Source organism: Rhipicephalus microplus, chromosome 2 (assembly GCF_043290135.1).
Source record: "Rhipicephalus microplus isolate Deutch F79 chromosome 2, USDA_Rmic, whole genome shotgun sequence".
Taxonomy (NCBI): domain Eukaryota; kingdom Metazoa; phylum Arthropoda; class Arachnida; order Ixodida; family Ixodidae; genus Rhipicephalus; species Rhipicephalus microplus.
The window spans coordinates 287,332,994-287,357,686 of record NC_134701.1 but is presented as its reverse complement, the minus strand read 5'-3'; the positions used below and the strand labels follow the sequence as shown (position 1 = coordinate 287,357,686).

General features: G+C 45.3%; 1 protein-coding gene across 2 annotated transcripts in view; it reads right to left on the bottom strand.

The window, feature by feature from the left end:
• Positions 1–24,693, bottom strand: part of lilli (AF4/FMR2 family member lilliputian) — a 197,130-nt gene that overhangs the window by 76,939 nt on the left and 95,498 nt on the right. For both annotated transcript variants that reach the window (XM_037428901.2, XM_037428900.2), the window contains exons 2-9: positions 13,856–13,964; positions 12,364–12,577; positions 10,369–10,779; positions 8,889–9,256; positions 5,805–5,843; positions 5,317–5,406; positions 4,091–4,121; positions 2,474–2,519 (exon numbers count right to left, since the gene is read on the bottom strand). In XM_037428901.2, coding sequence (XP_037284798.2) covers positions 2,474–2,519; positions 4,091–4,121; positions 5,317–5,406; positions 5,805–5,843; positions 8,889–9,256; positions 10,369–10,779; positions 12,364–12,577; positions 13,856–13,964 — 1,308 coding nt within the window. The remainder of the gene's footprint in view (positions 1–2,473; positions 2,520–4,090; positions 4,122–5,316; positions 5,407–5,804; positions 5,844–8,888; positions 9,257–10,368; positions 10,780–12,363; positions 12,578–13,855; positions 13,965–24,693) is intronic.

Genomic DNA, 24,693 nt, shown 5'->3' with positions numbered 1-24,693 from the left:
CCTAACACATCAAACTACCCAGGTGTATTGGACGGAGTACTTGTATGCGTCAGCTTTTTTTTGTCTTTTTTTTCCCCACACTAGAAATTTTCTTGACGATGAATTGAACAGTAACAATAATACCTTTAACGAGTCCCGTGCGAATTGGCAAATGCGAGCGGGCGAGTCTCGAGACGAGACCCATGGGGGGCAAGGGCAGCCAGCCATTAGTTTCGCAAACTTGGGACGCATCACAGTTTAATCGCCAGTTGCACGGCTGCGCCTACTGCTACCGTTCCTTGCAGCCTGTCTGTCGCGAGGGAGGGGGGGACTTTGACGGGCTCCCGAGCAGCTCACTGTGGCTGCCTTCAGGCGCTTCCTTTCTTAATCCAATAGAGTGCTGCTGCCGAGGCATTTGCCACCGGGAGGGACTCTAACTTCTATGCGAGGCGCAGGGGGAAGCCAAGGCGGTGGTCGCATGGAAGTCGGCCAGCGCTCAGGTGAAAAATTATATACATATGTATATATATACGCATAAATTTGCCACAAAAGTAATTTAAGGCAGCCTCGCACCAGGGATGCCAAGCCTGAAGAAATTGCCAAACTGTGCAGCCTTCTATTCTCCTCTTTCTTGTTTTCTTTCTTGCTCTTTTTTTTTCTTCCAACTTTCCCCCCCTTTTTTTTTGCCCTTGCTTCATCATTTCTTTAAAATTCTATTTTTATACATGGTTTTGCCTGCGTTACCACTCGTGAGGGCCCCTAAAGTGCTCTACAGTCGTCATCTTGAAGACACTCAAAGAACACGAGGAGGAAGACTTCTCCTTGGCATGAGTGCTGCCTGCGTTATGCCAAGCGACGACAACTGCATACGACCACAGCCAATGCAAGCCTGATGCCCTCACTCCATACCTAGAATGAGCCATTCTCCACAGCGTTCAACAGCGGTGCAAAATAGACATGAACTACAAAAGGAGCTCGATAAGGACACACGTAGAGCCTTACCAGTGTGTTTTGCTATCTGTGCTCCAAGGGTAACTAAAGGGAACATCAGCTGTACTTGGAGCCTTTCACTTATGCGGTGGTATTTCCTATTGTGGCACCACATTAAACCATACATGCAAATGTATACAGACACACCCAAACAAGCTCACGTGCTCGCTCTCTGTTGTCTAAACAGTACAGTAAGACCTCGTTATACAAACACCCCATTGTCAGAACAAGGCACTCTGGTTGAGGGCAATAACACTCTATGTCTTATTGCCGATGTTTTCAGTATTCATAACTAAAATGTTGCACAGCATGCCAAGTATTTCTCAAGGATTGGATCAATTTCAAGTAGACTGGGCTACAGGAATAAGGGTAAAAAAGTCAATAATCTCCATTTCAATTTAACTTGCACTGCGTAATCACAATGTGCTTTTGTGCAAAATAAATACCCTTCACTGCAAAACAGGAACGTCTGCACCACTTAGATATGATTGCTCTAGTTGAAATTATACATTTAACAATAATGATATTTTAATATAATGGACGATTGGCAGTGGCTCTTAATATCGAGATTTCAATGTATATTAAATATATACAACATACAGCCTAGATGCAGTAGACTCTCGTGAAACGAGACCTGTAGAGATCAGAAAAATATGTTGCATTTGATAGGTGTTCCATTGATAAGGGCAAACGAGGGTGCCGAATACAAGTACAAAAGCAATTTTTCCAGAGGCACTTGTTTTGCTTAAGAAATTTCCATTCCCTGAGAGTCTACTGTACTTTAATTAGAACCTCTAGAGACCAGGGAAATGAATTCCGTTACCAGAAAGCTCTATCTGATTTGTCTGCACCACCTGAACTGGTTAAGAAGGTGCTGCAACCCCTAAGCAAGGTTGTTCACCACTGCTGAACCGTTAGCTTTAAAAGCTGCAGGAGATGTGCAAACACTTAGGAGGGGGCACAGCTGCAGATGACACGCATCAATACACATCCTGTTTGAACCTTACTCATCTCATGCACATCCGTCATGTCTACGCAAAGCAAGAAATGCGGTCTGCAACCTCTCAAGGCTTACGTGGACAGCACTTATTAAGTAGTTAGACACAGCATTGCACCTATGCCCCGTGGGCATCTCGCCATTTATTTCCAGGGCCGTATTTAGAGCTCCACAAAGATCTGAGCTTCTCCTGCCTCACCATCAATCAGTTCAGAGTGCACAAATAGCGATGTGGCTGACTATGCTACTGTTTACAACTTTGTTTACCTAAAGTCATGGTTCAGTTAAATTTTTTTCTTGAAATGCCAGATTACACAACTAAACAACCATGCAAGTGTTGTTCCATTGAAATCAAAGCTTCATTCAAGCAGTATTCATTTGACAAGATTTTACAATATTTTTTTAGTGCTTTCCCTAGCTTTGTGTGCAGACAAATTGTGTCCCACAGCATTGAATAAAATCAAAGCTGACACTACATATGAACAGAAAATCGCAGTCATGACTTACGGAGGGCTGGCCACTTTCCTAGAGTCGAGGAGGTGCTTCGAGTCGCCTGAAGATCAGAAAATATATTACCATTAACAGAAACCTACTGCACCACATAGCCGTAGTCGGCAATGAAATACTATCTCGGAGAGACACTCTATGTAACACAATTGTCATAGCCTCTATGTCACTGGATACTCAACACATAAGTTAATCTCATTAAAAAGTTGTTTAGGGTACTGATACAAAATTTTGTGACTGAGATAGCCTCTCAGATTGATTCCCCTGAACAAGCGTATATCATGCAAAAAATATCAAAAGCGAATATGGCGAGGAAGGTATTCTACAGCAATTTTGAAGATAAAGTATTGAAGGCATTGACACCACCTAAAAAGACCCTTTGGGGACCCCAACCCCCTACTACACATCACTACTCTGCAGTGAATAAAACAAGTTATAATGACATATTATAGCCCTCATTTTTCTTTTCCTGCATTTGTTGCAGCAGTCTATACGTCTTGGTGGCTAGTCACGAGTGTGTGGCAGTGGCGCACGCAATAAATGTTTTGTGTTTGGAGACACTACAGTCCCATTTCCTATTCGAAAGGCATCTTTGATGTGCACCGTGTGGAAGTGTGTGTGGACTGTGCGGAAGTTCTGTGAGCTGATGTGGTCAAGCACTGAACGCAATATGTGGAGACAGTTGCACCCGACGGCTTGTCGTTTTTGGAGATCTCTAGAACTTAAACTGGTCGATAATGAGGGGTTTGTAATTAATTATCTGTCACATGCTTCAAGAAACGATGTGCCATGTTATGGGTAACAGGCCACCAGCAGCACATTGCAAAAAAAAAGTGAGGCGAAAGTTTTGTGTCAGTACCCTGGTTAATAATTACTGCACATGAATGGCTCAATATAACAGCCTACCTACCACACAATGAGGTGCAACCATGACAATGGCAAGGAAATACTGTTTGAGGCACATTTAGACACCAACTCAGATACCACTGTTCACTAACTTTTTGTTCAATGGTGCAGTCTCCCCCCCCCCCCCCCCCTCTTACAAGAAAAGTAACAGCATTACTAAACTCAAAAGGCAGCAAGTTAAGCATAGCACCTTTCCCCAGTTACCTTACGTGAGCACAGTCATACAATTTTAGAAACACTGTCCAATGCTTTCCTGAATATCACACATACCTGCAACAATAAAACTGTAATATACATTATGGTTGCACAACTTTCCCAAAGACCTTATTGTATCGTCAGTCACTCCTTGCATTATCATAGGTGAAGGGAGCAGTAGGTCATACTAAAATAGATGCTTATTTCTACAAAGAAGATGTCAGCTCTGCAATTACGGCAGGTAAAGATTTTCCTCCCAAACCATCATTCATAAATACTTAAATAATGTGTTAATATTAAAGAAACTGTTCTCTACACCAGAAAAAAAAAAAACCTCCACATCTAAACACAGCCATGCATTAAAAAATGGTAAAAACTGTCGAACGTACAAAGTGTAATTGTACCAATGAGCTCATTTGATTGTACAATAAAAGCGCTCCCGATCTAGCAAAAGCTGAATTACAACAGTAAACTGACCCACAGAGCATGCCACGAATAGAAAGATATGAAACTTACCATTTTCATCCAAGTGATTAGGCACTGGGTCCTGAAAAGTGATTAGGAGTCAGGTGTCAGGTATTTACTAGCAATGTTCTTTTAGATCATCCAAGCAGTGCTAAAAGTATAAAACCACACGTTCTGCATTCAGTGTTGAGCGATCGGAGTGAGCAAAAGGAGATATCACAAACTTTCATGACACACACTGAAAACTTGCCAGATGCAGTGTTAAGGAATTCTGACAATTCAGAAGGCCACGCAACGAATCCATTTGAACCTCTTGGAAACATTTAGTCAATATCTAGGCAGTAAACGTACCTAACGTTTTTAAAAAGACTCACAGAGTCCCTAATGCATTTGCCTACGATAACTTGAAGGCAAAAGCCACCAACATTTTATTTTCAGTAGAAAAACTGATCCTCCCACACCCAACCTTTACAAAAGCTTTCTACGCATGAGGTGGTTGTACTGCCTCTGCAGAATGTGTTCAAGATTAGTTGGCTACGAAATCGATAAAAAATCGCTACACTTTCACGGAGGTAAACAAATAATAAATGTGTCAACAAAGCTGCCCGGTATCGAAACCAAGCAAGTCATAGTACACTGACACTGACAGCCCTAAAATTCCTTATTTGAGTGCCTGCGTTTATTAATGCTCTGCTTGTTGATGTTTCAGCGGGATTCCCCTTATGCTGTGCCCATGTGTATAATAACTTCTAGTTCAGTTACCACAGAGGCTAACCCTGTAATACCTAGGAATGCTTTCAGAAAAATTGCAACAAAATGCTGAGTGTTTTTGCTCTTCTTGTACACTTCATTAAAAAAATATATGAATCAAATTTTGTTTGAGGCATAACCTATCTAGTACTAATTGGAAATAATTACTATCATATAACATCTAAGTCACTGTACCTTCTTCACGACATGTCAAATTTGCAATGGCTGCTTATCCTGACACGTATAGTAGCTTTTAGTAGCGTTATTGAGGTATCATATTCAATGTGTGAAATGTGATACAGTGGGCATTACAGGGTTGAATCATGATCATGGACCTTAGTCAACCGGATATAGATGTTCCACAAGGTGCTTTACAAAACTTACCCAGTTATTTTCACCCTATAAAGCACACATAAAAAGCCTATAGATATGCAGTGATTTAACACTTTGCTAATGTGCACTTTCATCAGCCCATGAGGCTACAACACTCGACTTCATCAAGAGCATTTTTTTGCAAGGCAGCTTACCTGCACCGGTGTTGTCGGAAAATGAGGCCGGCATTCCTCTTTCCTGGGGGTTTCAATTGCTGTCAACACTGGTGGAACTTTCTTCATTTCCTGCAACGATGAATCAGATTACAGTTAAAACAACAAATAAGCAAAAAAACTAGCTGAAAGTAAAGATACGGTGGCATAAATTTGGGAAAGCTTGCTTGTACTAGTAACATACAATCAAACTAATGTTTAAACTAAAGGCCTACTTTCATAGCGTGCCTTGAAGCAGCTGAAGTTTTGAGATGAGTGATTGGAAATGGGCAATGAGACACCTGCAATGCACACTTTATGTTTTATCATTCAAAACTTTGTGAACCTCTCCAACAATTACTATATTGGGACACCATTTAGTAAGAAACCAGTAGCATCACAATTTGGACAAATACAAAATCATTTAACTCAACACATTACTGTTACGGCACTACTAACTGGAGGAACAGAGCTAAACGCCAGTCACTGACCTTGAGAATGGTTTCCAGTTCCGGAAGTGTGCTGCCAGTCTGCAAAAATGTGAACAAAGAACTTTGAAGATCATATATAAGGAAACGAGAAATATTTATGAAATAAAAGACCTTTTGGCATTCATTACTGATAGAGAAAATATAAACATGCTCTTCTTTTCAGTTTCCTATTTTGTTGTGTCTTAGTCTTAATGTACAGTACCAGCCGGCCTTAAAGGGAACACTCTAATGAGCACCTGTCATATTGTGGGTCTTACGAAAAATCTAAGCCACTATGCTTTTGCCACAGAGCGATATCCGGACATGGTGCGCGAAAAAGTGTTCCCTTTAACAAAAGTGAACCCATCCGCACATATTGTAGCTCGAGCTTAAAGGGCACTATTTGCGTGCACAAACTTTCATGAATCACGCTCCCGGCAAGTTTTAATGCAATCTCCATCTCAGAAGCACAAATGCTCTCATGCAAAAGTTTCAACCTGCACGAAATGCTGATTAAATGCATAAGTAACAATCTACAACAGTGGAAAAGAAGCAATGAAACGACATAGCACAGCACATCTTTCCAAAGTGAAACAGCAACAAAGCCCTAACGGAATGTAAGCATCACCTACAGGCGTTCGTCTTTTCACTGCCTTTCAAGCCCAACAAATACGATGCTTAAGGACAGCAAGCCACTCGAACCAATTCCATTGAGCCAGAACAACTTCCCCACTACAGTGACTAGCAACGCACATTTCCTCGACAGCCATCATGGACTCTGAGGAAGCCAAACAACAGAGCAAGATGAAAGAAAAGACGGTGAAAAAGAACACCTAGTCCCAAGTCTGATTCTCAGCAGGCCATGGAAGAAGAGAAGACAGTGTGAAGAGCAGTGGTATGTATCTATTTTGATTCAATTCTTCCTCTCTCCCTCAATAGGAGTGGGACATGTAGTCGCAAGCAGCACATTGAATTAGAGGAGCACAACAGTGCCACGACCAAATGCTCAGATCAAACAGCACCAGATGTCAAAAACTCAACTAGAGCTGACAACTAATATATAAATGTGAATGGGCTGTCCAATCCTTCTGCCCCAACCCAGGAGCGCAATGCAAGCAAGAAGAAAAGGAAGACTGCAGCAGACAAAAAGTGCAGATTCAGAGGAAAGGAGAGGCAGGCGGGGCGTTGTCGTTCCCTTGGCAACGCTCCTCGACCACCGCGAAACCAATCAATAAACAACCCATTTCCTTGAGGGGCATCACTGCTAGTGCCTCCTTCTCTGCGGAATGTCCTCCAGAAAGCATGGCTCAGCTCTCTCAGCCTCTTAACAGCTCAACAAGTGTACTGACAACCCTTCTACTTGAGCGCACAGGGTCACAGCAATTACAATGCTAATAAACAAGCCCTCAATACAGTTTTTTCCTAAAGTAATAAATTAAGCATGCTTCACCCTAGTGATGCCAAGTCTGAAAGAAGAGCGGAGCTGAGCAGTCTTCTTCGTTTCTCTTTTTCTTTCTCTTTCCGTACCCAGTTTTCTTCCCTCCTCACCTTATTTCTATTTTTCTCCACAGTTTTAAGGAATGCTTGCATCATTTTATTCCTTTTTTTCTTCCTTGTTTCCTCTTTCAATTTTTATAGATGGTTTGTGTTGTCATGTTTTCCTAGCCATATAGTAACGTCTGCACTTCGTCATCAAAAAGGCACCCGAAGAAGAAGAGGATGAAGACTTCCCTTTGGCAGGAGCGTGCACTTGATATGCGACAGCTGACAATGCTATATATTGTTTTGCGTGCATTAAGCCAAGCGACGACGACAGTATACGACAGCATGGTGCCCTAATGAGCTTCGTAATAAAGAATAGTAGACAACTAAATTACGGAAGTGAGACTAGGATGACAACATTCCTTTTTGCAAAATGTTTTTTTTTTTTAATATGGGCTGCCACCTCACTTAAATTCAACTGCCTTGCCCACTGAAGTGAGTACACTAAATCATAAGAATAACGTAGTACAATATTTAAGTTTATGAACAGGAACGATAGTGGTTACAGCACAAGGGAGGTCACGGAACTACCAACGAAGACAAGCGCAGACTTTCAACTAAAGTATTTATGTAACCAACAAGCAATTTATGAAAGATGACAGCATTTGATAAAAATCACATCTGATTAAAAATGCCCCCTTGTGAAACACGAAGCTGACTAAAGCAGGCACAGCCCGGCCAAGAAGAACAAGAGCACATGTGTGGGCGCAAGAAAGTTCTTTTTCTGAAGGATTTTTTTTTTTTTGTATGCATTGCCCGTAGTGTGTCGGTATGTATTCGGTCGTTTCAAAGTACGAGTGTACTAGCAAAGCATCCCAACGAGAACACAAGACTAATCGCTGAAACTGGCTCTGTTAGTAGGCCTTGAGACAAGGGTCACTTGCTTGCTCTATGTAGTCAGCTTCGTATCTCAGGAGGGGGCCTTTTTTGTCAGATGTGGTTTTAGCATGCGACTGGGCTGTGTAAAGTGCCTTGAGAAAAAATATGTCTACTAAGGACAGGTGAAGGGGCCAAGAAATATTTCTCCCCAATTACACACCTTTAAAGGTGTAAATTTAGCCACAAGACACTAACTCTGACAAGTGATATGCACACAAGCTGTAATGCTGTGCACCAAATACCTTTTGCTCTGAGAAGCTGGGCAAAGGATTAATAGTGGCAAAAATTACTGCTGCGTGGCCGCAGTGAACCTACAATGGATGATATGTTTATATGCATCAGCGGCCACAATAAGTGGACACTAAAAAAAAACAAAAAAAGTGAATTTAGGGGCAGGCACATTTGGAACCTGGGCATGTCGGACCGGCAAATATCAATACTCTGAAGATATGTGGTAAGCAACCCATTTTCTATATGCTTTTTTTTTTATTTGTTGCAGATGCCAAAAGTAGTGCCAATTCAGCTTTTTCTACGCTCATATTAGTTTTGTTAATGGGACCTCTATCATAAGTTCGTTAGATAGCCTAAAATAGCCTTGAAAAAAATAAAGGTCACCCTTCCGGCAATCTAGCTCGAGCTGTGAGAGTACCAGAGTGGGCACATGGCAAGCGGTTACATACTCACCCCACTATCTGATGAAGGGGCTGAAACTTGGAGCCGAGGCACAGGCCGCTTGGGTTTGGAGTCGGATGCAGAGCTCCTTGGCAACGAAGAAGACTTGGTGCTACCGGCTGCTGGGCCATTGCTTTCTGTGCGCACCGTGAGCGATGAAGAATTTGTGGACGACTGGTGCTGTGCAGAGGCTGAGCTGTTTCCATTGTTCACATCCTTGGAGGGTGCACGCATGGCTGGTGGTCGAACGACAAGGCCATTTGGAGGTCCTTGGCTAGATGGTGCCACTGGGGGGTTCGTGGTTGAGGCTGCGCTCGAGGCCACACTTGAAGCTGGCAAAGAGCTTGCCTTGGAATTCGATGTTGCATCCTCTAGCCGGCCTGAAATCAGGGACAAGAAATAAAATAATTAAACAATGCTTGAAAAACAGTGGGAAAACAATTATAGGAATCTACCGCTCTTGATTCAAACAAGCTAACATAATGTATTAGCTCGAACACCAAACTGAAAAGAAGTCAAGTATATCTGTAGTACTAATACATGCCACAAAGTTTGCTCTTCAAAATACTATGCAGCCTTCTGCATAAATTAAAATCAACTTAACAACGAATTCGAACCTGCTATTTCAGGAGAAGTGAAAGGCACTTCCGCCGTTTGTGTCTGAAGTTCATCAAGCCATTTAATCAGACAGCAACAAGTTCTGCTAGACCTTCCTTTCACACAATTACTGTCCACTATTATGACTTGCACAAGTTCACAATGCTAGTAGAAGCAGCGCATACAGGCCTGCACCATTTGCTAAGTTCACACAGGCTGAACATTCAATAAAATCTAGCAAGAATCACAATTTATAACTGCATAGTTACTTTGAAGAAACTACATGCTGTATGTTGAGCTATTTCAAAGATTTGCACTATGATAGCACATCCAGTTCTTTTGAGAGGTTGAACAGTCAACATAAGTCAATTCAAAAGATCAACATCATCAGTGCCCCAAGTTTAAATGAGATGGGAAAAAAAGCTGAAACGTTTGGGAGAAATTTTCTACAGCCTTACTGTTCTGCATTAGTTCGGTCTAGCAGAGGCTGGCCATACAACAGGCCAAACACATTTTCTTTAAATAATTTTTCAGCTGTGGCTATGTACTCAAACACTTAAAAGCACACTAAACTTGTACTCAGTCTTTCCCTTTGAATGATTCTTTGTAAAGATTCTTTGTAATAAACAGCATGGCTCGGCTGTTTCGGCAGAATGTGCTAGTAAAAGAAGGACCAGTGGGCATGTAGATTTGCAAGATTAAAAGCTAAGAAGAGTCAACTGTGTGGCCCCAAAAGTGTCACACAAGAGGTCTATATGTGTGGTGCAACTGCAAAATAAGTCTTCAGACAACTTGGAAGCATCTGCAACGAGTGTTCCTTCAGTGTCTATCAACCCATTCACTACCCTGCCTTTGGTTAAATAAGCAATAGGAGGGAGGTGGGCGTGGTCCTAACCTTGCTCGTGAGAGCTGCCCCTTGACTGGTGGTGGTGGTGGCTCGAGCTCTGCGGAGGCTGGGACGGGTGCCTGCTGTTCTTGCCGGCTGCCGAGGATGACGAGGAAGTAGACGAGGGCTTGTACTGGCCGTTCATCAGCGGCGGAGGTTGGTGTGGCGGCTGCTGCTGCTTTTTGTGATGATGGTGAGAGTGGTGGTGGGAGTGGTGACTGCTGCCATGGTGTGAGCGGTGGCTTGAGCTGCTGTGGTGAGAGGAACCCTGCTGTTGATTGCTACTGCTGGACTGGCTAGCAGGATGCGCGCCGCTGGCACCACCACTGCTGTTGCTGCTGCTCACACTATTACTATGGTGTTGCTGCTTAGCCAGCGAGCTGCTGCTATTGCTGCTGCTACTTCTTGTTCCTCCAGGATCTGTGCACAAATAGACCAATGCCCACGAGCTTTACTACAGCGTAGACAGGTACTACTGCCTCCCCATTCCCTTTGTCTTTCAGTCAGTAGGTGGCAACAACTGGTGTGCTTACATCATGAATAAGCACATTAAAGCCACAAATGATTTCGTTATCTATAATTCAAGAAAAATACTTATCCTACAATAATATTAATTCCTGCTTTTGCAACATGCTTTATAATAACAGAAACATGATTACTAAAGGAAAATAAATTTATTAGGGGCCCAAAAACAATTAATTGCTTGCACTGCTAGAAACCACTTTTCTTGTATAACAACCAAAAATGCCTTTTGACAAGCACATTGAAAATTAACTACACAGTGAGGACAAAGTAGCTCCACAACCTTTAATACAAGGTTTAATTAAGCAACTATATTAAAGGTTGTGTCATTGTATTCAGCCACAGTTATCCTTGCATATAATTTAGGTTAGTCTGCATGCAGAACACTTTAGTTTTTCATACCTGCCCATAACTAGAAATTGTTATCTATCAGATGCAACTACTTGGCAGTATACTGAACGTTTTTAATACAAGAACACATATTATTAATGAGCTGTTACCATGATAGATAAAAACTTGGTATGCCATAAAATCACTAATACCTAACTAGTCAATTACTGCCACGACTGCTTCGTCATTGGGAGCTAGAACCTTTGTTGAGCTACCTTCCCAGCCTTTTGTCCAAACTTTTCCTCGTACTAATAGAAATCTACCATAACGCTGATTTGGTATGTGATAATATGAGCAGTGCTACCAGATAATGATTAAAGCCCTGTGCTTGATTGCAGTAATCTTGCGTTGTGAGTCACATGGCAGTAGCAGAAGTGACGGTGTCCACCTGAAATCAATATATATTCACGAAGAGGGAGGATAGTAACCTAATTACTGACCCAGCTAAAATGCATTTTAACTACCTGTAACATTATATTATAGGTACCTATTATGTCTGCAAACTCAATAAAATATGATGGCCATTTGTTCCACACTGGAAGTTCCTGCCAAAAAAAGTTCAATTAACCTTTCATTACAGGGGTACAGTTAACTACAATATATTGAAATTCTCATATAACAAAGCATGATATCCATGATTTCAATTTAGATTTTCAATGCTAATTCGAAGGAAGACCAAAGCGATAACTGATACTTCTGTTGCAGCGAAGGGTCCTCGGATTGAGTTGAATGATGTTTTTAAAAATGCTTATCCTAAATTATCAATGCCCTCAACCTGCATTTCTTGCCTGGTCATGCATGACATTCGGCCCTCTGGCGACAACTTGTTCACTGGCAAGACATCCATCTGTGGTCAGCATATCTCAGGTTCAAGAAGTGTTTTTTTTTTTTTTTTGTGTGTGTGTGTGTGTGTGTGTGTGTGTGTGTGTGTGTGTGTGTGTGTGTGTGTGTGTTCTGTATTACTGAAACGTTACTTTACAAGAGATAGGGTTCATTAGGCAAAACACTGAAAACAGGCTACTGCGCCTCATTTCATGTGCTCGCTACTTCAGCGTGCAAACGATGAAAGTATGGCAAGCTGTAAAAACCAACCCGTGGCGTTGCCATTCCACGTGGAGGCCGTGCTGCTGCTGCCATTGACGGGGTTGCTAACGGCAGGTGGCGCTCGAGCCTGCGCGGCCGCATTGGTGCGCGAGATGCCAATCAGGTGGTTGGGGTCATGCGAGAGGAGCCGTTGCACCTGGTTGAAGTCACCCAGAGTGCTTTTGATGCGTCGGGACAGCTCATCTTCCTGGCCGGGATCCACCTGCAAAGCACAAAACCGCCAAGCTTCAAATGACGTGTTCACACAGATAGCTAATTTTCCCTCCAATGGGGGCTGACAACAACTGGCAGCCTTTCGGCAAGCAGTAACCGATACTGTCACTCTTCTGCAACATTGGATTTTGGAAATATGTTTCTCATGAAAGATGACAGATGGGGTATCGGACCACTTGGCCAGTTAGTATGCTAAAAAAACGGCGGGAAGGGAAAGATGGAAGCTTTCAATGAAAAAATCCGTTAACGGGGGTCGTGTGCTCGAGCCGACCTTTAGACAAATGGACTTGTCTGCTTCAAGACTAGAGCTGGCCTTGAAGAAGACGAGTCCACATGTCAAAACGTGAGCTCGAGCACACAACCCCTGCTATGAATTTCATTGTCTATTACTATGCTGTGGACGAAAGGGAAACAGCCTTGATGACCTTTACAGCAGTTTTTTCGGCTGCTAAACCAAGTACCGAACCATCACACACACAATATGATGCATGGAGAAATGGACGGCCTATGATGTAGGCACATCTACGACAATTTATGGCACTTATCACTATTACGATTGTGGAAATCTTGTTGACGAATTATGAGCCAACAAGGAATATTGGAATGTGTTAGATTCTCTGTGTTCCATCTCTGCCTGTGTTTTGTCAGCTACTGCTGACATGTGTATGATCAGTACTTGGTCGCAGTTATTACAGAAATCACAAGCAGCAGCAACTACAAAGTAACAAGTACTGGTAATTGTGCAACAAAGACTACGACAACTGTGGAAAATGAAGCACGAAAGTGAAGAGATCTGCCACAGTCAATGTCAACAAGGTGTTTGTACCCTTGGTATATGGGCAACTCTAGCAATTTGCTTAAGCAATGATGTTGCCCCAAGCCAACATTTTGACAAGTAGACTTGCCTTCGTGAAGGCTACCTTGACAAAGACTAGTCTACTTGCCAAAATACTGGCTCTCACAACATTCTTTTTTTCAAGAAAACTTCCTTGCCCAGACTTGCATAAGAAGCCTGTTCTACAGGGCAGGTAAAGATTAGCAAGACCTCACCAAAATGGTCTAGGGATGTCAACATGAGTACACTACCACCACTGGAAATTCGTTGAGCAGTCAAAATTATGCTCATTAGGCCACCAATTCTGGCCTACACTCACCACCTTACGAGCATACTAACATTGGCAATCTAGCACCACATTATGTAATGTTTGCAGCAGTCAGCCCATGTTATGTGTATGCTCATGCTCGGTTATTCCAGCGTGTCCCATACCTTGATGGGGGCCCTGAAGATGGGATGTCCTCCGGAATCTCCTCCGCCCAGACCCGCGCGAAGTGCACGGGCCTGTCGCTCCCGCTCTCGAAGGGCATCACGCTCCACGCTGCGTAGAAAACAAGAAGGCAGCGCTGTTAGACACCGTTTCGAAATACTCAGCACCTTTAAGAAATTATGGTTTGCATGCCAATGCTGCTATCTTATTACGAAGACGTGGGGGGACTCCATGTCAATTTTGGTAAAAAAAAACAGTTACCACCAAGTGGCAAATAACGTCCAAGTGTCATATTTTGGGTCAAATCACATATAGAACATTCTTTTCTCCCCTAGAACACTTTCTGTGGGTATGGGCAGCAAACAATGCCCCTATTACAAAAGCTTACAGATTAGGTTGCTCATAAGGTTTCACAAAAACAGAATATGAAAGGGCCGTGTTCGATAAACTTGAAAACTGTGGCTTTTCAACACTGTCGACATCGCAATGCAAACATATTTATAGAGATTTGCACTCCAACTCACATGGACACAAGACCCGATTCCATCAGCATGTGAAACGAAAATGTGTCGTTACTTCTTCGGCTGATAACAAACCATCATCGCCGCTCGACGCTCCCGTTTCTGAGCACTGAAATCAGCTGTACAGCGTAGACGGTATCCCCACACCAGCTTATCTGGCACAAAAATGAATAATTTGTCGCAAAGGAAGCCAGTGCACTTCACATCGACTGAGTACAGGGACCACCTTCAGAAAGCCCCCCAGGACAGATGAATTGATGTCGACGTGAAACAGATACAAGTGAAAGGCAAAAACGCTTGTTTTTAAATATTGTGAGTGAGAGTGTGTCTGTCAGCGTGTGCATGAATAAAAAAAAAAACAACAGCAGCAGCAGTGATGATGGTAGGGAAGGTCCTCATGGTAGGAAAAAAAAAACGATGTGAAAGTAAGATCCACACTAGTTTCAATAAAAACCACACACCATATTCACTGTGCCCCAGACTCCCCCCTCCCCCCTGAAGTCTTGTCATCACGACTGAAGTCACTGACAGAAGTGCACTGAAGAAAACCCATAGCACCAGGCTGCGGCATAGCCATGGCCTATGACAACTTATTTATTTGTGGTGGGTACTGCCCCCATGCCTAAGTATAAAACACAGTGATGGCATACCATTGCGTTTGAACACAGCGGGAACAGTGGTGGCATGAAGCCGTCACAAAACACGTGGAATCACCATCGGCCGAGTTTTTTTTATATTAGTCAACATTTTGAGCATCGACAAAATCAAATCATGCTTTAGCAGTTAGTAGCTTACCAATAAACCCTAACACTTTACCCTAAAGGCGCGCTATGAAATTGAAAGGAATGGATCTCAAAAAGGCCACTCTTGAACACAACTTGACGAGCTCAGCGTTCGAGAAAAAAACACAGGGGTCTTCGCTGTTAGGAATATTTAATTAAAGCGGAGTAACTATTATACGAAAATAAGGTTAATTAAACTGTCGAGAAAAAACACGACGCGGGGACCGAAAGGTCATTTTACCATTTTTTTAATGAGCCTACGAACACGGTGAAAACTAAACAATGACGCTGCTTCAACTTGACCTACGCAAGGTAGTAAAACTGGCTTCGGCTGTGTGCGTGCGTGCAGTACGCACAAGAATCGAAGAATTTCTCGGTGTATTTCAATTATGGCGCAAGCGGGGGGACAACACAAATCAAACGAAAAACAACGTCACGCAGCCGATGACGTCGGAGCTTCGCACGTGCGCCACTTCCGGCACCGTTGCTCACTTTCGCCATCGTCGCTCGCGAAGTCCGAGAATACACGGCCACGACGAGGATGGCCAGCGTACGCAGCAAAACAGGGCCACGTGAACAAGCAATATGGCTGCGTGGAGTGCACCCATTCTGCAGCCTTCTGGCGAGTCACTCACGAAATGCGATCCACGCAAACCAAGTTTCCATGACAGTCCGACTCGACCGCAGTTCACGTAACCGAGCGCAACTAAATTTCATTTACGGTTCCGGCCTCACCTTGAGTCTGCGAAAGCAGCTTTCCAACGCCCGATCTCTGTGGACACTTCCCGCCCTCGGGCAGACGCGAGATTGCCGACCGAGCGTCTCTAAGACCTCCTCGTCGAACAGTGGCAAAAATGGCGCAGCCGGGAATCGCACGCGTCGACGCCCGACAGGCTAGAACTGCGCAGCGGGCGTCCGAAAGGTCGGCGCGGATGTTCACCTCGGCGGCACGTGTGACCACAGCCGCAGCTGGGCATTATTTCATGCAGTCCCGAGAGCGAGCGACGTTTTTGCCTGCGTGTCTGACTACGGGAGCAGCTCTGAAACGCAACCGCGAAGAACGTTCGTCAGTTTATGTCGGTTGTATATCGGAACCGAGAAACTCTGACTGCAAGCTTTACCGGTTGGCGACGGTGTACCAGTGACACGATACCGACCTTGCCAGCGGCTAGGCGCCGAGAAATAGCTTCCGAATGAATACAAAAATGTCCCCCCCCCCCGACATTTGAGGCGCAACCGGGGGGGAGCTAACCTCCATGAAAGCCCCGGGAAAAAACGATCGAACTGCCAGACAACGATGCTGAACGTGCCTTCCCCCCCCCCCCCCTCGCACACGCGCACTCGGATGTCTTTTGAGGTGCATTTGGAAAGACAGGCATGTCCATTCCGCTTCCACCTTCCTCGCGTCATCTAGGCTACGCCAACGAGAAAGGAGAGCGAGAAAAGTTGCCACTGCCGTTTTCCTCCACACGCCACTCATCCTGGCCGAAGCGGCAGCTGGGGAAAAACACACACAGGAGCCCGATGATTACACATTCGCCGCTATCGAAGAAAGAAACGTGCACAGCCACACATAGCTGGTGCCGGCGCCGCAATAACCAGTTTGGGGACAGCTAGAAAACAAAAGGCCCAAACAAGCACGCCGCAGCCGCCTCATCGGTCAAGCCTCGAACAAGATGTCTACTGCGCTGGCGCCTTCCGGCCCTACAAGGACGCCCTTTCGCGGCGGCTGAGCGCGCCAACAGTCACGGCGCCGGGGTGGTGTATTCGTGTATATTTGGAAGCGGCGCGGCTCAGACCACAAATTCAAGCTCGTTGAGAGAGAAGCAACCGAGTTGGTATCATTCCAGAAGAGAGAGGGAGGAGTGTCGCCGCTGAACTACGTGTCATGACGTGGCGCGTGACGAATGCGCAGAGGAAGACTAGATAATTGGCGTAAAATGAGGAATGAAAAAAAATCGTGTTAATGAACCACCCTCGCAATTGTTACGCATGAACAAAAAGCGCGACAAGTAACGCAAGTGCATATTCAAAAGTGCTAACGAGAATCTATGATGAGAAATCCTTTAACAGAGTATGTCACTGGATTCAAGGCTTCTATTATGGACAAGGCGACAAACTCACAATCTAGAAACTTCAGCTCGCTGGAGCACAGGTACATAGCTTCTTTGATATCAATGCGAGATATTGTAAGCAAGGCAGACCGAATGCTGAAATCCGATGTGCAAGGAAAAGACCGAAGAAAAGATTACAAGCAACGTAAAAATGTGGAGCGATTCGAACGAAAAAAAAAGCTGTACGTGGTGAACACACGACTGACAGCGAACGTTCAAAACGTAGCACCCGTAGCTGTTATATTCATGAGCACAATGCCTCCAAACTATAAAACAGGAACCTTTATGGTGAGTAGGGGGCCTGTAAACAATCCTCCATTGCGCGACCCAGCAAGGTATTGATGATGCGCATGTATAAGAACATTAATGTTGTGCTTCCTGACATGAGCACATGAGACACCAAGGAAGCCTGCCAGTACGATGCAGCAGTGACTTCACTATTGATAATAAAACCTAAAGACAAGGAAGGACAAAAATCGCCCGCAACTGACAACGGAAAAATTGAAAACAAGGTCACCGTTTTGGGCACGAGCGCACTAGCGATAGCAAATTCAACCAGACCGCAAACGCGCAATTTCGTTGCCCAGCTGGAACCACCCGATATATTAAATATCGCTTAGCGCAGAAAAAAAAAAAAACTGAGAAAAATGATGGGGTGGACAAGCAAGGGATGCGCTAAAAGCATGAACAGACAGGTCCAGCAACAAATACTACTGGTCTTTCCACAGCTGATACTAGCAAGCAACTTGACGCCAGCAAGAAAGGGAGAAAAAAAAAAAAAGAAAAGAACTCTCGACAGTACGGCGACGCTTTTTCGACGAAGGAGCAACGGTTGCAACACGGAACATGACTGTAGCTTGGGGCGCTTTCCTCCTCGCCTCAACAAAAGAGGCCACGCTGCTGCACGCCGACCGACCGGTCGACGTCCGCTCGATTAACTGCGAGTGGCTTCACACTGAGCTACAGGTATTTATGAACGCCGCTATACGAACAACGCCTTCGACACCGCTCTCCGTCGCACTTCACCCATAGGAAACCACAGCGATACGCTGACGTGAGCTTGAGCAGAGTTACGCCATCACAAAAAACGCGACAGATAAGAGTAGTGTAAAGCACGTTCTGCGATTCCGTCCATGCCTGCACGGTAAATCTTTTAACCGAAAGGCAAGCCAACAAAGAGCAAGGACAACGCCTAAATTACGATGCCGTTACTTTCTGGTCCCATCTTCCGAACGAGAGGTCGGCTATTCAGTAGAGAGGAGGGCACGATGCCCTGCACCGGCAATATTGATTGATTGATATGTGGGGCTTAACGTCCCAAAACCACCATATGATTATGAGAGACGCCGTAGTGGAGGGCTCCGGAAATTTTGACCACCTGGGGTTCTTTAACGTGCACCCAAATCTGAGCAGCACACGGGCCTACAACATTCACCGACAATATTAACGTCACTCTGGCTCTCTTGTACGGATTACAGCGCGGCTCTCGGCCATATGGCACTCCCCGAAACTGTCACGTCGAGCGTGGGTGTGTATTCATATGTCCCACGCAATACATATGCCCAAATCGCTAATGCCCGCAAGATAGAGGCAACCATCCGTTCACGCATATAGCACCAAGCTGCAAAGGACGTTCAAATACACGGACACGCACACACACACACACGCAAAACATCACGTTTCCGTAACACTGGGCGCGATTTTATAGTGATGACGAAACACGACGCGCGCTTCGCACAGCCACAAAAGGCGGGCGGGCGGCGGCGACAGCACCGACGCTTTGACGAGAAACAGGGCCGACTCGGCGGCGCGCACTTCCGCCTTCACGGGTTGTACGCGCAGGAGAAGACGCGACGAAAAAGTTGCGAGAAAGAAGTAAAGCCCAAAGCGGAGAACCCGCGGCTGGCACTGGCTGTGCCAGAAGTGCCGCTCAGCGTTCGCACATCGGCCGCGCGGCCCGTGTCAGCTGCGGGGGAGATTAAAGAGCGCGCGAGAGAGGCTGAACGGATTTCCGGAGGCCGTGGCGAGACGCGCATCGGCGGCCGAGCCTCCGGCGGTGCAGGTACTACGTGCGAACGTCGCAAGGACGTTTCTCCTCGTTCTCTACTCCACCCTTCAAGTTTGCTGTCGCAGCGAGGGGTGGGGTGGAGAACGTGCAAAGACATTTAGAACACGAGATAAAGTGGGAACACAACCAGCAAACTACGAATCCCGCTTGTTATCGCTGTCAAGACCCGAGACAAGTTCCTTAATCAATCGAACGCTGCGCACATAAAGAAATAAATTGAGAGAAGGGTAACGGTAGCAAACTTTCCGTTACTGTTTTTTTTTCGCCAGAACATAAGGCTGAGCGTGTGGGATCCACGGCATATGACAAATATTCCGAGTATCAATGACAACTAACAAACAATGGTACGAAGGAAAGTGTAGGGGATGTTATTGGGAATAACCGTAAATGTGAAGAAAGGTGGACGGAAAGATAACTTGCCGCCGGCTAGGACCGAATCTCTTTCTTCTCGTTTAAGTAACTATTTCTACTAATAACATCCCATACTATATTTTCCATGACATCATTGTATGTGAGCTCACATAAATACTGTGTCTAAAAAAGAAAACAAGCCCTCTAATTCAGACTTCTGTCAAATTTTCCGAGTGTAATGACAGAAAACGCTGTCCAGTGAAAGTCCCCATATACGTAATCAGAAAAAGATATTGAGGTAGACCGAGAGCCATACGAATACGGAATTCTTGGGCATTTCATGGTTCCACTCGGTTATCAAAATCGGCAGAACCACTGACTCCTCGTAAGTCAGGGTTGTATGTAAAAATATTTTCGGGGGAGGGAAGGGGGCACGTCCTTGATCTAAAGTGGGCTCCTGGCAGGCAAATGGTCATTTTGCACTATGAATGCATGGCAAACAAAAAAAATCAAATGAGATTGGGGGAGGGGGGAGTTGCGAGCCCAGAGTACCACACCCTGGCTACGCCGCTTGGAGGAGTCATATTGCTAGTTTCTATCGCGAATTAGTGCTAAGTAGCAAGTGCCGATTAAAATGAGAAAACAGTAGAATGCCGCTCGTACACTTCAATTCGAAGTTTAAGAGCATATGCTTTATGCCCCTCAATATCGTGTGGAATCAGTTCTCCCAAGCACCTCCATGGGTGGCACAATGTCACATCCATGCCATAAACGAGTACGCTCAATACCAAGAACCAGAACAACCTTCTTTGACTATGTCACTAATGGCCCTCAACAACACAGAAAACAAGGTGGCAACATTCCTCTTCATTCGCAATAGGTCTTCATCGGCGAACACAGGTTCCGTCGCATTAGAGGATGCGCTGCTGTGACAACAAATTGCTTTGTTCCAGACTGACGCGGGTGGTCCCTCCTCGTCCACTGAATGCCTGGTTAGAAGGCGGCGCCAGCCAGATCCTCATCTAAACCGGTCCGTTACGGTTCCTCAACGAAGCAGCGCAACCACCCGAAACAATGCACGACCGGCCGCCAGCTCCGCGGCAGCAGTGGAACGTCGCGGGATTTCCCATAACGGTCGATTAATGTCTCTGCTGCAGGCATGACCGAGAAAAACACCGAACTGCTCAGGTATGGATCATCACTGCAACGAGGGCGCGTGCGTTTCTCGGACGTTAAGACGTCTGCTCACAAGCGCAATCGTTTTTAGATTTTGCTCGTACGTACTTGCATGGCAACTATATACAAACACGGCCTGCTGTTTCTCAATACCCATTAAAAAACATCACAAGCTCAGCTACTCATACATAAACTTTGATAAGCGTCACTATCAATTTCGAAAGTGTTTAACACTAAAACAAAAGGCTGAGCAACTAAGGCAGTTAGGCAGCTGACATATTTTGCACTGGATTGGGAAACACGCCACCGAAGTAGTCTCAAACGATAGACACACTCAGATAATCTGGCTTTGTTTATGGACAGCGACACCACTACAGCACCATACCAAGATATGGTTCAACTGACTACAAGACTGGACTGTCACACGCTATAGGAAAAAAGAAAAAAAACTCGATGTGTTATGACGATAGCCTACACAGCAAACGAGGCCAACGGCAAGCATGAAAGCCCACAAGTATCGTTTCGACGACGTGCACCCGCAAAATATGAACAATAATATGTGGGGTTTTACGTCCCAAAACCACGAAATGATTCCGGGAAATATCACCATCTGGATTTCTCAAACGTGCACCAACAAAGAGCAGTACACGGATCTTTAGTCTTCGCCTCGATCGAAATGCGACCGCGGCCGGGGTCGAACCCGCGACCTTTGAGTCAGCCGCCGAGCACCGCAACTAGTGATACCCCCGCGGTGGAACCGCCACAAAATTTAACAAATGTAGTTATGTAATTAAATCAAATCGCTTACTTCTAGCGACCACGTAATGACAAAGAAGTTACCGAAGAAAGCCGTGCCAGACAGTTCGACAATCCCACCACACCCCACCCATCTTTTTTTTTTTTCTCTCTCTTCAGCCCAAAATGGACAACAGATATACATTATTTTGCGAAAACTCACGAAAAGCACACATATCTAAAAACAAAACGTGTTTGGACAATCACAATTGTCGCAGCGAAATATGGCAAATACAAAAGGATAGGCGACAGCTGTTCGAATGGGGCTCGCGACCCAAGCAAGACCGAGCACAATGTCAGGAAAATAATGATCTCCACCCTCGTAGAGAATAATTCTAGAATTTCGCGGTACAGGTGCACCCTGGAAAATACGTCGAATTGAGCCATTTCATATTCTATTAAAGAGTATCTGGTACCACCACGATTATATATATATATGCTATGAATCAAACGATCGCGTCGGCTGCCCCGGGGGGGGGGGGGGGGGGATTGTAACAACGGCAGAGCCCAGCGGCCCGACCGTAATCCGGCCGAGCCATGATGCCACCGGGGCAGGCGAGGTCAGTCAACCACGACGCTTCCTCGTGCAGACAACGGGAGCGGCGGCGGCGACGGAGGGCGCATGCACGTCCAGACAGAACCGACGGGGCCCCGCGAAGGAAAGCTGCGACCACGCCGTGGGCCGAACGCTAAACATAGCACGCGAACCCGGCGAGGCTCGCTGACACTGCCGCCGGCTAGGCCGAAAGGGCCGCCTCAAGAGCTGTACCGCAGTCATCGGCCAAACTTGCAGCACCTCTTGAAAAAGCGGGCTTCTTATTACTGGATGAACTTATCGGCTAGAGTGTTGATTGCACATATCGTAGGGGAAACGGGGCGAAAGACCAGAATAGTGAGTGAAGGCAGTTCACACATACAACGTTGCGCTGACTGGGTACTGAACTTTATTGCGGCAAAGAACGTAAACGAGTGCATATCTGCCGATCGGCCCTCGTCAATATAACTGATATTTTCAATATCGTTAGCTTCCTTTTAATGTTCTAGATTATATCAAAACAAGGAACATTCTTTCCCTTGGGACTGGGAGCACTCCCTGGATATTTTACTATTACTGTACGTTAATCTTACTGCTATTTTTCCACGGCTACACTTGAGAAGGTGTTTCCAAATGACGATATTAGGCACAATTACACATTTCCCACCGCCTCACCACCACTGGTACAATGTTCGACACTGTTTTGAGTGTTTTACAAGTAAAACGAAATCACGTACTCTGTTTCACTGCCTCAATCACAAAAGAGAGAGAGAGAGAGAGAAAAGAGAGAAAGAAGATAGAAAGAAGACACGCAACAAAGAAGCGAATTCCGTTTGAGCAAATCCCTCCCGTTAGTCCACTTCATTTCCACTGCGCGATTGGTGAACTAGGCAGGGAGTCATGTTCAGCTCTCGTTATCGTGAACACCAGCTGCTCAACCAGGCACAAGAATACAAAGCTCTCCTATGCAGAGCGATCCCATTTACATACAAATCAGATAGAGTGCGTGCGTAAAGCTCGTCGATGAAAAAAAAAGAACAAAAGGCGGACAAGGGCGCGTGCAAAGAAAAGGAAAGAAAAAGCGCACATCCCTTCGTTCCCGTGAACTCATCAGAGGGCGGGTGCACGGTAGCGCGAATTTCTTGGCGAGAGAGCCGCGAGTGTCGGGCGCGACTAAAGTTGAAGAGAAGGGAGGCAGCAGCCGGGACATAATCCTTCGCACCGCGGCGATTTCTTTCTGGCCAACAAAGGGCCGATCAAAGGAAAGAGACTATACATCCAAGAAATCCGATCATTTTCAGCAGCGCTCTGTATTCGTGCCTCTCGCAAAGCGCGACGTTCAAAATTCCGTTGTTTCACAAGAGTCGAAAACGCGTGGGTTTGACATAAAATAAAAAGGAAGGACACCCAAAGAAGTTAGCGAGAAGCTGTTTTCGATTATATGGAAAACGATACGCATATCGGCGGAAGCACGATCGATGAACGCAGCAGCATGAGCGGAGCAGTACATAAAGTGCGACGTTCTCGGAAACAGCGTCGACACCGACACGCCCAACCGCGTAATGCCAACTCGCGGTGCAAGGACCGGACTCCTTTCTCCGTTCTGCCTTTCGTATACTTGTGTGATCAGGTATGATACCGTGCACATAATCGGAGAACGTGTCCCCCTTTCGAGTCCGGGCGTTTCACTTCAGAAATGCCTGCCTCGCTAACTGTTTGAATAGCTGGCACATTTAGAAGTCGGTAATACGCTTATCTCGATTTTCCCTGCGCGTACATTAATTCCACGATGCCGCACGGTCACATACGATTAACTGACAGGTCGAGACGACATGTAGTTTACTCGCGAAAGCAATAATAGCTGTAGCCGAACATATAAGGTAGCGAAACGCTAAATAAAAACGAACTTTCTATAGTACGCTCTAGAACGTTCCTTAGGTATAAGCATTATTTGTCGCAGTAATAGAATTTGAAATTCCATTCAGAAGAACCTTCTGCAGTCACTTCTGCAGTGATGTAGATGCACACCTGCGTGGATATTTGCGACGCAATACTGAAGTCACGCATTAAGCTTCTTTTAGCAACGAACGAACGCTTGTTGCACGAAGTCAATTTCCAGTACTTTATTACGCAAGCCTGTCATTGTGGAGTGAACTGGCGGAACGAGCGCATCCCAATAAGTCTGCATAGACATTATTTATCGGTCACCACCGCTGGGAGTTAAGGAACGGAGACAATGAATACGACACCACTTATCGCACACACGCCGCCATGAATGTGTATCCGTTCTATACTAACAAATGCAGAGGTCAGGTGCACGAGCGAAGTTCGCCCCAGACATTTTCTAAAGCGTTACCATAATTCGAATTGCTCTGCACTATTGTGGAAGCAAAGCGGGAATTTCAAGAGCTAGTTTTCACTAGTTAGACGCAATATCCCTGAAAACATGCGCATTGGTTGACCCACTACAAGACTGTCGCCTTGTAAAGGGTCAGCCA